The sequence below is a fragment of the Chiloscyllium punctatum genome, chromosome 2 (genome assembly GCF_047496795.1).
Source record: "Chiloscyllium punctatum isolate Juve2018m chromosome 2, sChiPun1.3, whole genome shotgun sequence".
NCBI lineage: Eukaryota > Metazoa > Chordata > Chondrichthyes > Orectolobiformes > Hemiscylliidae > Chiloscyllium > Chiloscyllium punctatum.
Window position 1 is genome coordinate 35,756,884 of NC_092740.1, and position 17,079 is coordinate 35,773,962.

At 38.8% G+C, this 17,079-nt stretch overlaps 1 protein-coding gene across 6 annotated transcripts in view; it reads left to right on the forward strand.

Moving 5' to 3' along the window:
• Nucleotides 1–15,142, forward strand: part of erbin (erbb2 interacting protein) — a 210,270-nt gene extending 195,128 nt beyond the window's left edge. For all 6 annotated transcript variants that reach the window (XM_072595723.1, XM_072595708.1, XM_072595703.1 and 3 more), the window contains 5 exons: nucleotides 2,217–2,289; nucleotides 2,543–2,672; nucleotides 9,056–9,171; nucleotides 13,942–14,011; nucleotides 15,014–15,142. In XM_072595723.1, the coding sequence (XP_072451824.1) occupies nucleotides 2,217–2,289; nucleotides 2,543–2,672; nucleotides 9,056–9,171; nucleotides 13,942–14,011; nucleotides 15,014–15,127 (503 nt within the window). In that variant the 3' untranslated portion in view covers nucleotides 15,128–15,142. The remainder of the gene's footprint in view (nucleotides 1–2,216; nucleotides 2,290–2,542; nucleotides 2,673–9,055; nucleotides 9,172–13,941; nucleotides 14,012–15,013) is intronic.
• The last annotated feature ends 1,937 nt before the right edge of the window (nucleotides 15,143–17,079 follow it).

Genomic DNA, 17,079 nt, shown 5'->3' on the forward strand with positions numbered 1-17,079 from the left:
TAGTTACAGTTAAGCCCATTCTTTTATTTTTATTTTTGTCAGTATTTGAACTGTAGTATAACAATAAAGTGTTTCTTTTGCTTAAAGTCAAGTAGGTTAACGAGCTAAATTGCATCTGGAATGCAACTCCTTATGTTCACCTTTAAAATGAGAGGTAGTCAAGGTCGAGGCTATGTTCTTAATATATTTTGAGGGGGTTTGGTCTGGTCCATAGGACATCTGTTTATTCTATAATAAGGCATTGCAAAATGAGAAAAAAATAAGAGTGAAGATTTAAAGTCAGCTTGACTAACAGGCTATGAGAAAAGAGTAGTGGCTTAATTTCAGCCATGCAGGTGGAGGCAAGTTACATATCAACGCACAGGTAGGGAACTGGAATAGGCCATGTGGCTGTTCAGGTCTGCACTGCCATTCCATAAAATGATGGTTGACTTGACTTTGCTCCCATACCCTTTGATTTCCCCCTTCAATCAATGTTCACTCTAACCCAGCTGTAAATACATGTCTAAAAGAGATTTATATTAAAAAAAAATTGGATAAGCACAGTGGTCTGGATTTTTATATCAGTGGTGAACAAATGATGCTAACAATCAATGTGCTTTGAGCTATCCATAGAATTTGGAGAATTATTGAAGGCAGTGCTGTCTACAGGGGATCTGAGCTATGTATGAGTAAGGCAAGCAATGACATGTCTCTTCAACCCATCTGATTGAAAAATTCCTAGTGAAAATCACAGTCTAACCAAGAAGTGAGAGTTAAAATATTTAATGTGATCTAATCTTATCTCCTGTACACTGGTCTCGCAGGCAATAAGAAAAGTTTGATAAGTTTTTGCATTTTGCTTCAATATTTTTATGAAACTCTCTACAACAGTACAGTACGTTTGGAAAAATGAAACTACACAACAAACCAGTGCTTAACTGTTTGTTTGAGACTCCTTAATAATTTTTAATAATCATTAAAAATGAACTCCTATCTGAATAGACAAGCCGTACTTTTTTTTCTGGCATATTTGCTGGGAATTACTGTGATATCATAGCCTTCTGAATGTCTAAAGCTAAATCTGTTGGTGAGTGTAGGCTACAGAAAAGCAAGGTAAATCTGATAACTTCCCAACTTCTGCTTTTAATTCAGTACATGTAGATGAATAAACTGCTGTCTAATATATTCCTTAATAATGGTAAGCTAGGATAGTTCCATTTCACTACTGCTGTAAAATCAGCATAACAAGGATGTCGACTGATATGTTAAATCATGTGGAAAACACAAAGTTGTTCACCTTGGCAGGAAGGAAAGAAAAGCAGAGTATTACTGAAATGGAGAATGTCTGCAGTATTCTGAGATACATTGGGATCTGCTGTTTTAGTGCATGAATCACAAAAAAAAAAGTACGCCGGTGTAGCACGTAATTAGGATGGTGTCCATTAATAGGATGCTGTCCTTTACTGTGAGAGGAATTGAACATAAGCATGTTATACATTTTGAATACTGTGTTCAGTTTTTTGTCTCTTTTTATTCAGAGAAGGATGTAATTGTGTTGGAGTCCGTTCAGAAGAAGTTTATTAGATTGGTGCCTGGGATGAGTGGAATGTCATATGAGGACAGATAGGACAGACAGTGGGCTTGCTTTCACTAGAGCGCAGAAGAGTGAAAAGTGATTTGTTGAAACTTACCAGATGTTTGAAAGGTCTTGATCAGGTGGATGTAAACAGGATGCTTCCTCTTGAGAAGAGTTAGGGAATTCTGTTGTAAAATTGGGGGCTGACTTTGAGAACAGAGATGTGAGGGGGAAGCTTTTCTCTTGAATGTCGTGCAACTTTGAACTCTGCTTTATAAGGCAGTGGAGGCATGTTTATTGAATATGTTAAGGCAGAGGTACAGTAGACAGATTCTTGTAAGGCAAGGGAATCAAAGTATAACGGGGGTAGATAGGAATGTGGAATTTAGAACATGAACAAGTCAGCCATAATCTTAATGAATGGCAAAGTAGATTTCAAGGACTGAATGATCAACTTGTGCTCTTAATTTATATATTTGAACCTAGCCACCAGCATACTGTAAAACTGCATATCCTGTTGCATTCAACAGGATAATTTCCTCTTTTGGATTTTACAAATGTAATTGAAACAAATGGCAATATTTTATAGTTTTTAGCTGAAATTCTTGTGGGATCTAATGTCTACCTCTTGATAAAGTATTTTTTACAATTGTTGCAGGATCTCTTAAGAAGCTAACTGCGCTCAAAGTGGATGAAAACCAACTGCTAAGCTTGCCAGATTCAGTGGGAGGGTAGGTTTTTGAGATTAGTTTTAAAAGAAAATCTGTAATACAAATAAATTGTTGTAAAATGACATGTTCGTCTTGGTAAGAAATCATTTTGTATGCTTCTTGGTTTGTTGTAGGAGTCCTTGTCAAAGCAATCCTTTGTCAGCAATGCATCTTTAATGTGGTTTAGCCAATCTGAATTTTGTTTTGAGAACAGAGAAGTGTGTAAACCAATACATTCTTAGTTATGTGCAATTATGTATGTGTGTTTCTGTAGGCTTTCATGTTTGGAAGAATTTGATTGCAGTTTTAATGAAATTGAAGCTCTGCCTCCTACAATTGGACAATTACAAAATCAAAGAACATTTGCAGCAGATCATAACTTCATAACAGAGCTTCCTTCAGAGGTAACTTTTTAAAATTTAACTCTTGCTTTGTACATATACCTCATGTTTACGAAAGCATCCATCATTGTTTTCAAGGATTTGAGTTTTGAAGATTGTGGAAAAATGTATTTCATTCATTACTTTGGGAATCGTGTCTCACTAGCTTGATTACTTCTTCAAAAAACTCAGTGAAGAGGAATGATGAGGGTAAAGTGGTGGACATGATCTATAAGGACCAATAAGGTGTTCAGCAAGGTTCCTCATGGTAGACTTGGTTATCAAGGTTAGATCATTTGGAGTACAGGGAGAACTAGCCATTTGGATATAGACCTGGCTTGAAGGTAGGAACGAGAGCGTGGTGGTGGAGGGTTGCTTTTCAGACTGGAGGCCTGTGACCAACAGTGTGTCACAAGAATCAATGTTGGGTCCACTGCTTTCCGTTATTTATATAAATGATTTTGGATGTGAACATAGGAGGTATGTTTAGTAAGTTTGCAGGTGACACCAAAATTGGTGGTGTAGCGGACAGCAAAGAAGGTTACCTCCAATTACAATGGGATCATGATCAGATTGACCAATGGTCCGAGGAGTGGCAAAAGGAGTTAAAATTAGATAAATGTGAGGTGCTGTATTTTGGAAAGACAATCAGAGCAGGTCTTATACACTTAACGATAAGGCCCTGAGGAGTGTTGGTGAACAAACAGACTTGAGTGCAGTTTCATAGTTCCTTGAAAGTAGAGTCGCAGGTAGACAAAATAGTGAAAAATGCTTTTGGTATCCTTCTCTTTATTGTTCTATGCATTGAGTATAGGAGTTAGGAGGTCATGTTGCGGCCGTACAGGACATTGGTTAGGCCACTTTGGAATACTGTGTGCAATTCTTGTCTCCTTCCTATTCAGAAGGATGTTGTGAAACTTGAAAGGATTCAGGAAAGATTTACAAGGATGTTGCCAGGATTGGAGAGTTTGAGCTGTAGGGAGAGGTTGAATAGGTTGGGGCTGTTTTCCCTGGAGCATCAGAGGCTGAGGGGCGACCTTATAGAGGTTTATAAAATCATGAGGGGTGTGGATAGAGTGAATAGACATGGTCTTTTCCCTGGAATGGGGGAATCCAAAACTCGAGGGCATAGATTTCAGATGAGAGGGAAAATTTTTAAAGGGATCTAAGCGGAAGCTTTTCATGCAGACAGTGGTGTGTGTATGGAATGAACTGCCAGAGGAAATGGTAGACGCTGGTACAATTACAACATTAAAAAAGCATCTGTTTGGGCATATGAATAGGAAGGGAATAGAAGGATATAGCCAAACGTAGCTAGATTTATTTAGGATATCTGGTTGGTATGGAAAAGTTGGACCAAAGGGTCTGTGACTCTATGATTCTTTGGGTAACTGGAGGCAGAGATTGATAAATTCTTGATCTCGCAAGGAATTAAGGGCTACAGGGAGAGTGTGGGTAAGTGGAATTGAAATGCCCGTCAGCCATGATTGAATGGCAGAGTGGACTCAATGGACAGAATGACCTTCCTTCTACTCCTATATCTTATGGTCTTATGTTTGTCTTAAAATAGTCACTGAAAAGTCATGTCAGACACTGGAACATTTTTCTTGTCAAGGAATTTCAAGGAAAATATATTTTTATTATAATTGGCAGTTATTTCATGGTCACCACCATACTGGCTTCTTTTTTTCATATTTTTCATTGAATTCCAATTTCATCATCTGCCTGAGGTAGAATTTGAACCAATGTTTCAAGAACCTAAGCTTGAAGTTCTTGATTGCTGGCCCATTGAGATAGAAACACAGTCATATCAGACTTGAAACAGTATTTCCTCTGTTACTCTGTCCGTGAATGCTACCAGACCTGTTGAGTTTCTCCAGCACTTTGTTCTCATTTAATTTTCCTTTATTGTGTGTGTGTTTTTAAAGATATTTATGTCTTTATATTTCAAGCAGTTAGTCAGTCTTACATCTTTGCTAAATAAGTGATTTTTTTTTTTAAAAATCATTCATGAGATATACTGTTGTTGACTGAGCCAGCATTTGGTCTCCACCCTCATTACTCTGGCAACGATAATGGTGAGCTGCTTTCTTGAACTGCTGCAGTCCTTGGTGTGTTGGAATACCAGCTGTGCTGTTTGGGAGTTGACAGGATTTTGATCCAGTGACAGTAATGGACAGTGATCAAGTTTCAAGTCCCGATGGTGTGTGGCTTGAAGGAGAATTCGTAGGTTGTGGTGTCCCTGTGCATCTGCTAGTCTTGATCATCGTGATGATTGATGGAGTGTCAATTAAGTGACTGCTTTGAGCTGGATGGTGTGAAGTTTCTTGTGTATCTTAGAACTGCCCTCATCAAGTGGAATATTGTCCCACAGTTCTGACTTGTGCCTTGTAGATGGTGGACAGTCACTGGGGAGACAGGAGATGAGTTATTCACTGTGGAATTTCTAGCATTAATTATTAGAATCCTGGAAGCCCTACAGTGCAGAAAAAGGCCATTCAGCCCATTAAGTCCGCACCAGTTCTCTGAAGAGCATCCATCTGGACCCATCTTTGTTCTTTTGTTCTTTATACCTTATATCCATAACCCACAACACACGTTTACCAGGGCTAATCCACCTAACCTGCACATCTTTGGACTGAGAAGAAACAGGACAACCCAGCAGAAACCAATGCAAACTCCACCCAGGCAGTCAGCTAAGACAGGAATCAGACCTGGGTCCCTGTGCAGCAACAGTGCTGCTGAGTAATTTTAGGTTTATTTTTTTAAACATCTGGTTGGCTGTTTTTATTTTGATTCTAAATCAGAGAAAGCACATGATTGGCTATTTCATTAGCTGGGTAAAACAATTAAATTCATGCAGTGACCAGTGATGTAATGAAACTAGAGACTAGAGTGCACTTCTGTAATATCACTGGTAACACCTTACCTTCTTGAACTGTAATTCTTTGATACTTCTCTGCATAATTAAATGCTACATTTCTGTAAGTCTGTTTAGTGCTCATATCTGTATTCATAGCTTGGATATTTTATTACAAAGTATTTATCTTAACAATTAAAGCCTTTTTTTAACCTAATAAAGATTGCATTTATGTTTTTGCTGGATCCCAGTCTGACTATAAGTTTAAGTAGCCTACATATAACTAATGTTGGATTCCTGATTAGTGTCATAGAGATGCATGGTACGGAAACAGATTCTTTCATCCAACTTGTCTGTGCCAACTAGATATCCTAAATAAATCTAGTCCCATTTGCCAGCATTGATTCCAACTTGCTCTAAACTTCCTATTCATATAATCCATCCAGATGCCTTTTTAAATGTTGTTATTGTACCAGCCTCTACCATCTCCTCTGGCAGCATATTCCGTACTCACACCACCCTCTGCGTGAAAACACTGCCTCTTAGTCCCTTCTAAATCTTTTGCCCTCTCACTTTAAACCTTTGTCCTCCCCTATCCTGAGGAAAAGACCTTGGCTACTCCCCCCATCCATGCCCCTCATGATTTTATAAACCTCTGGAAGGTCACCCCCTCAGCTTCCAACACTCGTGGGGAAAATAGGTCCAACCTATTCAGGCTCTTCCCAAGAGCTCAAACCCTCTACACATGGCAACATCCTTGTAAATCTTTTCTGAACCTGTGTTAGTGAAGTGGAGTAATTTTTGACTGGATAATGTACTTTAAAGTAGAGATCAACTAGGATCTAATTAAGTAGATCAGGCATAAGGGCACATTGGCTTCTCCATATTCCTAACTGCAATATGTTCCAAAAATGTGCAAACTAATATCATCAAGTGACCTACTCTTACCTTGCAATACACTATACTGGAAGAACTAATTGAAGTTGATTTCATACAATAGAGGAAAATAAGAGCTAGGACCAGGCTGTTTCAGCCATTTGATACAATCATGGCTGATCTCATCTCAGCCTCCAGTCTACTTTCCTGTACATACTCCATTCCACTATAACCCATTGCTAATTAAAAATCTATCTCCTCTTCAAATTTACTCCATGTCACACCATCCACCGCACTCTGGGGTAGTGAATTCCACAAATTCATTCCCCTTTGAGTGAAGTCATTTCTTCTCATCTCTGTTTTAATTTTTCTCCCCCTTACCCTAAAACTATGACCTCTTATTCTAGATTGCCCTATAGAGAAAACCTTCTTTCTGCATTTACATTATCAATTCACTTTAGCACCTTTACGTACCTCAGTTGGATTTCTTTCATTGCTCTAACTCTAGGGAGTAGGCCTAATCTCCTCTCCTCTCCTCTCCTCCCTCCCTCCCTCCCCCCTCTCTGTATAAGACAGATCCTTCATTTCTGGAATCCATCTAATGATTCTCCTCTAAATTGCCTCCAATGCAACTTATCCCTCCTCAATTAAGGGGACCAAAGTTTTACGATTTCTGCACGTGCTGCCTAACTAATGCATTATTGCAGCAACACTTGCTTACATTTGTACTCTATTGCTTTAGCAATAAGTGTCTAAATTCCATTTGTCTTCCTTATTATCAGCTGTAACAGTGTGCTAGTTTTCTGTGATTCATACATGAGGATATCCAGATCCCTTGACCTGGAAGCACTCTGAAGTTTCTCTTCATTCAGAAAATAAGTTGCCTTTCAATTCGTCTGACCAAAATGGATAAACATCATACTTATTGAGTTAACATGCCAATTGTCTTTGCCATTCATTGTCTGTACTGTAATGTTTTCTGTGGAATTTCTACAAGTAACATATTTTACAATTGCAAAACATTCAAATGAGATATCATGCACTGTTTGTCTTTGCCATTTGTTTTTGCACCTTTTGTATCTTTGATCAGTGTACATTTGTGAACTGTTACACATTTAATAAAACTGCTGTTCATCTTATGCACTTTTCCAGCACACTAATACTGATCTGCTTTGTCTGAGCTTGTGCCTTAACTTGAGTTCCTTTTTGGAATAGAGAATCCTAATTTTGCTTTAGGGTTGGATTGCCACTTTGTCATCTTGTCAAAATCTTTCATGTTTTACAAAGCATCTTTAATGTAAAATCATACTATTTTTTGAAGTTTCAAGGTTATTTTTGAAGTTAGTGCACAAACACCAACGTTCATTAATCTCTTGCTAATGTTTTGTGCTAAACTTAAGAATTTAACAATAATAAAACTTAAATGCTATCCATTTTACAATGAAATCAAACAAATGGCATCTGTAGACTTATGTTTTTCAGCATATTACTGATTAAAATAGAACTTTTACTGGGGAACTTTGTTTCTAACTTTTTACAAAAGAGTTAAAGCCATTTTTTATTGGTCATGGTGACCCTACAATCAGCCTTCATACCCCATTATATATGTTTTGTCCTCCATGTGCCTTCATATCAAAGATTTACCCTGATATTGTATACAACTTGTAATGACCTGTGCTTCACTTCCCCCTTAGGAAGTTCATTTCATATTCTCTATCCCTTTTGTGCAAAATAAATGACATGAGTAGTTACAACCGGTGGCAACATTTCCATACAGGAATTGTAAAACCTCTTTGGATGCTCTTCATTAAGGAAAATTAAGTAATACAGAAATTGACAGATGACAGTTATCTCCTAGCAGTATGTTATTAAGGTCGACATTAATAAGACCATCTTTTGTGTTGTCTGCTGATGTCACACACTGGAAATGTAGAAATATTGAAATTTAACTTTGTTCTGACTTTAGAGAGGGCTGCCATGATAAAGGGGATGTTCATGTTTTGTAATTTGAGCTTCCGGTCCTCTCTTGCCTGAATGGAAATCCCATCCAAAGCAGATTAGTTTAGGATAACATGACATGATGATAAATTTCTTTGAGTTTGTCTAGTTTTAACTACATAGTCATCAAATAAAGACAAAACTGTGACTTACAGGAATTCATCTAGTGATGCAGAATTAATGCTACCATGTCAGTGGTGTACCTCACCTGAGTTGTTAATGTTCTGCTGAAATGAGCTGCAACATTAAAGAACTAGTAAAAGCTGAAATAACTAAATCAGACTCAAAAGCTCTGCAGGTCTGGCAGCATCTGTGGAGAGAAAGCAGAGTGAACATTTCGAGTCAAGTGACTCTTCCTCACAACTCAGCATTTCTGAGGAAGGGTCACTCGATCTGAAATGGTAGCTCTGTTTCCATTGAAGAACCAGCAATGTGTTTGCTGTATGGCTGCAGTTTCTGCAAAGTTGGTGACCTTATTATTGTTTGACCTTCATGCTATCTCTAATATTCTGCTATGTAATCGTGTGTTTTTAAATATTAAAAATTTCATCGAAAGCACCTAATTAGGAACTTAGTTCTACTTGATGTCTTTGTGTTGGTTAAAGGTTAGGTGCTGTAATTTACACTTTTCTATTGTACATGTCTGAAATTGTGACAATTTGATTTACCTCAGATTGGAAACTGGAAGAATGTGACTGTGCTGTTCCTTCATTCCAACAAATTGGAGTACTTGCCTGAAGAAATGGGAGAGATGCAAAAACTGAAAGTCATTAATCTCAGTGACAACCGGTTGGTAATCCAGAATTATTAGGCACTTGGCAGGAATGCTGCTGTTTTTCAAAATACTTTTGCCTATAGTTCAAGAGAATTTAAGGCCAGATTATATGATTCATTATTTTGTGATTTTAATATTTCTAAGTATAATTTACATTTGTCTATGTATGTTCCAATTGAGCTTCCTTTGACTTTTTTTTAAATGAGTTTAAATGGGATGTTGGCTCAACTGTGCCACAATTTGTAGAGTAGTGAAATGTTGCAGCATTTTTGAAACAGGTTGTATTTGGATATATCCATCCATAACACAAGTGAAATTCTGTTATGCATGCTTGGAGGATTTTGATGTCCTGAGATTCTCATGGAAATTAATTATGTACATGTCACTTAAATATCTCCAATTGTTGATGGGGGAAAAATGCTTCTTTTGTCTTTGAAAATATGATGCTGCGAAGTGTGCAATAAATTGAACTTTGTGAAGTTTTATATGGAGTACCAAAAGGTAGGATCACAAAGCATGTGATGTAAAGAGACTCTCTGACCCTCAAGCCCATTCTTTAAGGCCTTTTGTGGAACAAATCACCAGTAGATTAATTTTACAATTTAACCTGAGTTGACACATGATTATAGAAACAAGTGGACCTTATTCTGTCACTTTACAGAGTTAGTCAGGTGCACATCTGTGTTGGTAAAATAAACAGAAATTGCAAGAAAATTTCAGCGCAGTATCTGTGCAGAGGAAATAGAGTTAGCATTTCAGGTACAGTGACCTTTCTTTTGAAATTCCCACACGTGGAAACCATCAAGTGATAGTTAAGACATTATTTTAAACTCTCTTGCTGCCCAGCAAAAGAGAACCTCCAAGAACCCTGTATGCTGGAAATCAGAAACAAAAACCGAAATTGCTTGGAAAACTCAGGCCTGGCAGCATTTATAGACAGAAAGCAGATTTAGTGTGTTGGGTCCAATTCTGAAGAAGGATCACTCGACCCAAAATGTTAATTGCACTTTCTCTGCACAGATGCCGCCAGACCGACTGAGTTTTTCCAGCAGTTTCTGTTTTTGGATTTGCCCAGAATATTTAAGTAATGGCTGGTGGAAGGCAAACTTCAGCAATCATTGCAGTCAGATTAATGTGTCATACAAAAACGAGCTGCATACTTTTGTTCCCCTGTACCACTTTTAGTTATTTTAATGTATTTCTAAGTAAATATTCATTACCATAGATGAATAAAGTTAATCCCTCACTTTATTGTACACCATTCTTACTGGTGCTTCAATAGTTATTCTGGGAACTTGTAACTGTTTGTAGGAAAGTGACTATTCCACTACCTTTAGGGGAAAAAAAACTGGTACAGTAGCGCCTCGACTTACGAACTTAATCCGTTCCGGGACCCGGTTCGCGAACTGAATCAATTTTTCCCATTGTTCGGATAGCATAAGAATGCTCGGACGTAGCAACGCACGCTGTTCACCGCGCATGCGTCAAAGACGAACTGATTGAGATCACGCGGGGCCCGAGAGCTTTTGCGTTCAGCAAGCACGTAGCAAAGCAGAACAATGAAACCATGTGGTCGCACACGGACTTTTTGCATTCGTACCTTCGTTTGTACCTTGAATTTCATACGTATGTTGAAGCAAAACTTTACGTACAATCGTGTTTGTAAACCGATTTGTTCGTGAATGGGGTCGTTCGTATGTCAAGGCGCTACTGTATTTCATTGGTATTCAATAGTGATGGTCAAGCAAAGGACAAGCATATATTCGAGCTAACTGATGATTTGTAGAAAAGGCAACAAAAATTTCTGATTTCCAAGATGATGGCCACACTTGTATCATTTGTTTGGTGGGAGAGGCCCAGGACTTATGAGGCGCAAATGCCATGACCGAATGCACTTACTAATTAGTCTGTTGTGCTATAAAGTGGTAATTCTGTTCTTGTGCAACCCTGTGTTATAAGAGAATCGCATAATAGCAGCACCATTTAAACTAATGGGGCTGGAATTACATTATAATCAATTCGCTAATCATTGTTATAGTGAATTTGCATTAACAAAATGCACATTATAGCAGAATGACCTGTATATTATTACAGAATAAATTGCAAAAACTGTAAGTTAAAGAAATCTAATAATGTGAATAACATCCGATGGTTTGATGAAATGTATTCAGCCGTTCAAGTTTCAACTGGCTGTACCGTTCTCAGATAATAGCTGTAATCTGGATAGTGACAAATGTACTTGCTATTCTAAATATGAAACAAGTTTTAGTTGCTTTTTGTAAATCTACAATAGTGAGTAGAGTGGTTTATTTTTTGATTGTTTTTATTACGATCCGTCTCAATTTAAGACTGTGCTATTTTCTGGGTCAGTAGATTGTTAAGGTGCAAAGATGAGTGATATGCTCTTCCTGTCGGATCTGGGAGATTAGGGAGAGTTTCCATATTACTGATGATTATGTCTGCACTAAGTATGTTTGGTTACGAATCCTATTGAATTGCATGGATTGATTGGAGCAGCAGTTAGAGGCAATGAAGAATTTATAGGAGCTGGGGTAGATGGCAGTTGCACGAAGGGAGATAAACCAAAGATGCAGTCAGGCAGATGGATGACCTCCAGGAAAGGTAGGATAGGAGATGAAGGTAGTGCAGGAGTCTCCTCTAGCTATCCCCATCTCAACCAAGTATGATGTTGGGGGTGATGGGTTCTCCAGGGATGTAGCACTACAGCCAAGTTTCTGGTACCATGACTGGCTATAATGTAATGAGGGGATGTCAGGTTCCAAGAGAGAGATTGTGATAGGGGACTCCCTAGTTAGAGGCACAGACAGACATTTCTGCGGCCAACGGTGAGACATCAGAATGGTGTGTTGTCTCCCTGGAGCAAGGATCAAGGATATGTGTGAGAGAGTGCAGAATATCCTGAAAGGAGAGAGGGACCAACAGGAAGTTATCGTACACATTGTAACTAACCACACAGGAAGAGAAAAGGATAAAATTCTGAGGAGAGGCTTTGAGTTTGGAAGATTATGGAAAAATGTAGTTCGTTCTTTTGGAAATCATGTATCGCTAACTTGATTGAGATTTTTGAAGAGGATTCATGAGGGCAGAGCAGTAGACGTGATCTATATGGACTTCAGTAAGGTGTTCAACAAGGTTTCTCACAGTAGACTGGATAGTAAGGTTAGATCGCATTGAATACAGGGCAAACTAGCCATTTGGATACAGAACTGGCTCGAAGGTAGAAGACAGAGGGTAGTGGTGGTGGAAGGTTGCTTTTCAGACTGGAGGCCTGTGACTGGTGGAGTGCCACAAGAATTGGTGCTGGGTCCATTATTTTTCATCATTTATATAAATGATCTGGATGCGAACGTAGGAGATATGGTTAGTAAGTTTGCAGAAGATACCAAAATTGGAGATGTAGTGGACAGCCAAGAAGGTTATTCGGGTGCCATGGGCTTTTGATCAGATAGGTTAATGGACTAAGGAGTGACAGGTGAAGTTTAATTTAGATAAATGTGAGGTACTGCATTTTGAAAAGGCAAATCAGGACAGGGCTTATACACTTAATGGGAAGGTCCTGAGAGGCATGGGACCTGGGGAGGAGAATTGCTGAACAAAGACCTTGGAGTGCAGGTTCATAGTTCCTTGAAAGTAGACTCACCGGTAGATAGGATAGTGAAGGTGGTGTTTTGTATGCTTGCCTTATTAGTCAGTGTATTGAGTATAGAAGTTAAGAAGTCATGTTGTGGCTGTATGGGACATTGGTTGGGCCACTGTTGGAATACTGTGCAATTCTGGTCTCCCTATTATAGGAAAGATGTTTAGATTAGATTAGATACCCGACAGCGTGGAAATGTGAAACTTGAGAGGCTGAATAGATTAAGGCTGTTTTCTCTGGGGCATCAAGGGCCAAGGGGTGACCTTATAGAGGTTCAGAAAATCATGAGGGGCATGGATAGGGTAAATAGACAAGATCTTTTTCCTGGGGTGGGGGAGTCCAGGACTAGAAGGCATAGGTTTAGATGAGAGGGAAAAGTTTAAAAGGGACATATGGGGCAACTTTTTCATGCAGAGGTTGGTGCGTACAGAGGAACCTCTATTATCTGGTATTCAATTATCTGAATATCAGATTGTCTGGCAAGGTCCCGCTGCTCGGCTAAACTGTTATCCAGCATTCTATTAATCTGGAATTCTATTAACCAAACAAAATACTCCCAGTGTCCTTCGAATAACCAAGATTCCTCTATATATGGAATGCGATCTGTGTATGGAATGAGCTACCAGAGGAAGTGGTGGAGGCTGGTACAATTACAACATTTCACAGGGATCTGGAGGGTACCGGAGTAGGAAGGGTTTAGAGAGCTGTGGGTTAAATGGGACTATGTTTATTTAGGATATCTGGTTAGCATGGACATGTTGGACTGAAGGCGCTGTTTCTGTGCTGTAGGTCTGATTCAATGGTGCATGACCTATTCAATCAATGCTAAGCCATCCTGCAATTTTTAGAAACACTTCCTTGAAGATCCATTGTGTTGTTAAGTTTCACAACTTGGAGTGCCTTGTAATCTTTGGATAGTCTGTCGCTTCTGTGTTTTCTGTTCGATTATTTTGTTGCTTGACAGAACTGTGTCTCTGCAGTAATAAAATATCCACCCACACAAAAATTATGGTTTTGCAAGTTTCAGGATACTATTATCACAACATTTGGTTTAGCCTGTAATTTACGTTGTGAATTAAATTACAGTTTTCCTGTTAACTGACTTACCTTAATTATGTTTTCGTAGATTAAAGAATCTGCCATTTAGTTTCACAAAACTGCAAGAGCTAACAGCGATGTGGCTGTCTGAAAACCAGGTGAGTCACAGAACCCAAATTTTAAAATGCACCCCTGGAAAATTAGGACAAGACTAGAAAATTATTTTCGATAAGTTTTCCAAGAAAGGTCAGTGAGATTTACATGTTAAAAATAGATGTGACCTGCCTCTCCGTAAATGTGTCTTCATTCTAGCAGTTTTCTGTATTCTGCTGAAAGTTCTCATATTATATTTTAGGTCTTCGTGTTATTGGATAATACTTTTCATAATAATGATTTGATATGGATATTCTAGGGTAGTCTCCAAAATAGATTTTTTTTTTCATTATTTTACAGCTAGGTTTTATATTCTTAATAGCTGTCTTGCTTTCCAAACCTAGTACTTTTATAATACATAAATCAGCTCCTGACTGTCGTCAGCTCCACATGAACACCCACCCACAGGGTATTCTTTACTCTGTCATCTTCTCTTCCAACAGCCCACCAGCCCCACCTTTCTGTGCTACTCAAAGTTCCTACAGTTTCACTATAACCACTTTGTTGTTGAATTCTATGCCTCAATTAATAGAGACAAGTGTCGCATATGCCTACTTAACTACCTGCCCTGCTACCTTTAGGGCTGTTGGGTATACACATTTAAGCTGTCCTGATGATGTCTTTCTTGCAATCTTTCATCCTACATATTTCTTGTTGATCACTCTTGCTGTGACAGCTTGAGTATCCTCTTCATGTGTGTAATTATACCACTGTCTGTGAACTGAAATATGCTTTTAATCATGAATTTAATGTAATTTGCTCAGGGGTTTGTGAAAAAGGACAAATTGGCCAGGGTTCCTATTTTTGATTATTATCCAGTAAGCTCTTCTGGAAGTGAACACTTAGCCAAACTGACTCTGAGGCCAAATGGCTCGCACTGTCCATTTGCAATGGCAAGCTGAGTAAAGTTCTCCAGGACTGTTACCTGCAGAATCTCGTTCTGTTTTGGCCTTCAGGCAAGGGAGGAAATTGGGGAAAAAAAATCAACTTGTTGCTTTCTTTTGCAGTCCAAACCACTTATTCCTCTTCAGAAAGAGGTGGATCCTGACACACAGAAGCAAGTCCTCACCAATTACATGTTCCCTCAGCAACCTAGGACGGAAGATGGTACGTTTTACTAAAGTTTTGGGCATCCCAATTGATGTCTGAAACAGTTTCAACTTCTCTCAAAGACTTGCGTGAGAAACAAATGTTAAAACTGTTCTTCACATTTAGATATCAAACATCAGTAAGTAAATTGCCTGGGTGGACCTCATATATGTATGAACCCTTAGTGTGTCTTGGCAGGGTTTTTCATTGTCTATCCCCATAATTGTATGACAGAGTGCAGAAAGAAGCTAATTCAATCTGTCATGTCTATGCTGGCCCCTTATCTAATTAATCCCTTTCCCTTACTCTTTCTCCATCTTAAAATAAATCACTCAGTATTTTATTTAATTTCCTTTAGAAGGTTAATATTGAAAGTGCTTTCACCGCATCTTTCGGGATTATCATAACCTTCTGCATTTAACGAGGAAAGTCTCAGCATGATGCCACTTTTTTGCCTTAACTCTGTGTCCTTTACTTACTGATATGTGTTGGTAAAAAGGTAAATGTTTTGGTGGTGTTTGGATGTTAATCTGGCTACAGGGATGCCAAAGCTGCTAAAATGTTGGTATCATTTGCATCCAGCCAAGTCTATGTACCAAAACACTCCTGACCTCTGCCTTTTACAGGGAGGATAAATATTGGGAGACAGAGATGAGTTAGTCACCGCGATACTCCTAGTATAACCTGCTTTTATGGCCAGAATGTGTTTGATCCAGGTCAGTTTCTGGTCAATGGTAGGCTCTAGGTTATTGATAACAGTGAATTCAGCAATAGAAATGTCGTTGCCTGCCTTGAGAAAATGTTAAGATTCACTCTTGGAGATCTTCATGGCCTTGCACTTGTGTGTCACAACGATCACCCCAAGCCTGGGTGTTGGCCACGTTTGGTGACTTAAGCGTACAGGTGGCCTTGGTACCTGAGGAGTCACAAATAGTGCTGAACATTGAGCAGTCAGTGAACTTGTTCAGTTTTGACCTTAGGACAGGAAGAAGGTCATTGGTAAAACAACTGAAGTTGATTGGTCGTCATACACTATCCCAATGAACTCCTGCAGCGATTTTCTGTGACTGATTTGATTGATTTCCAGCTAACTTGATCATCAAGTCACTCTTTATTTACATAGCACAGTACACTGGCTATGACCAGCCAGCTCTGAGTCAGTCCCCTGGACTGAGGAGATTCTAAATCCCCAATTGTATTTTTTTTTTCCTAGTTATAATTTTATTAACATTAATAGCTGTATACAGAGAAACAGCAATTTTACAAGCAGCAAAGCCAGGCCCCAAACCCTACCATTCTTCAGTTTTTTCAGGGAAATGAGGACAAACCTCAAATCCCACTTTCAGTCATCACAAAAGAAAAAAGTACATACAAGACAATCCCATTAGATAATAAATAGTGCATAGAATACAGATCCCCTACCCCCCCAGGATCAGTGATTTGAGCTACAAGGTTCGGTGGTTAAGGTTGAGGTTACTCTTGGAGCAAAGTCAGTTGTATTGAGAGTTGACAGATGTAGGTATATGTAGGACAGGCTTAGACAAGGTAAACAAGGAAATGGATGGCATGAGGACAACAGGATGCAGATGTAAGATTTTGGACAAGAGAGACCGGGGAATGTGAGGAGGAATGTTCTTGGCAGTGTGTGGTCGTGGCCTTGAACTCTGTCTACAATGGTGGTCGAAAGGAAAACATTTGACAGTTGTAATAAAAAAGATTGGATGGCCAGTTAAAGGAAATAGACTTGCCAAGCTACTGGGACTGACTGATCATCTGAGGGAGGTCTCCATGTGGTGTAAATAATTCTATGACCCTATAATTTAAAAGTCAGAGTGCTTTATGACGCTGACTAAAATTCTAACTTTGTTTCGTAGAGAAGAAAGCATCCTTTTTTTCTGTTCCAATTCAGTTCTTTGAAAGAGCTGCATGTGTCTGCTATTGCCCAAACCAGGCATCTTTGTGGCCTTAACTTAAGACACAATTT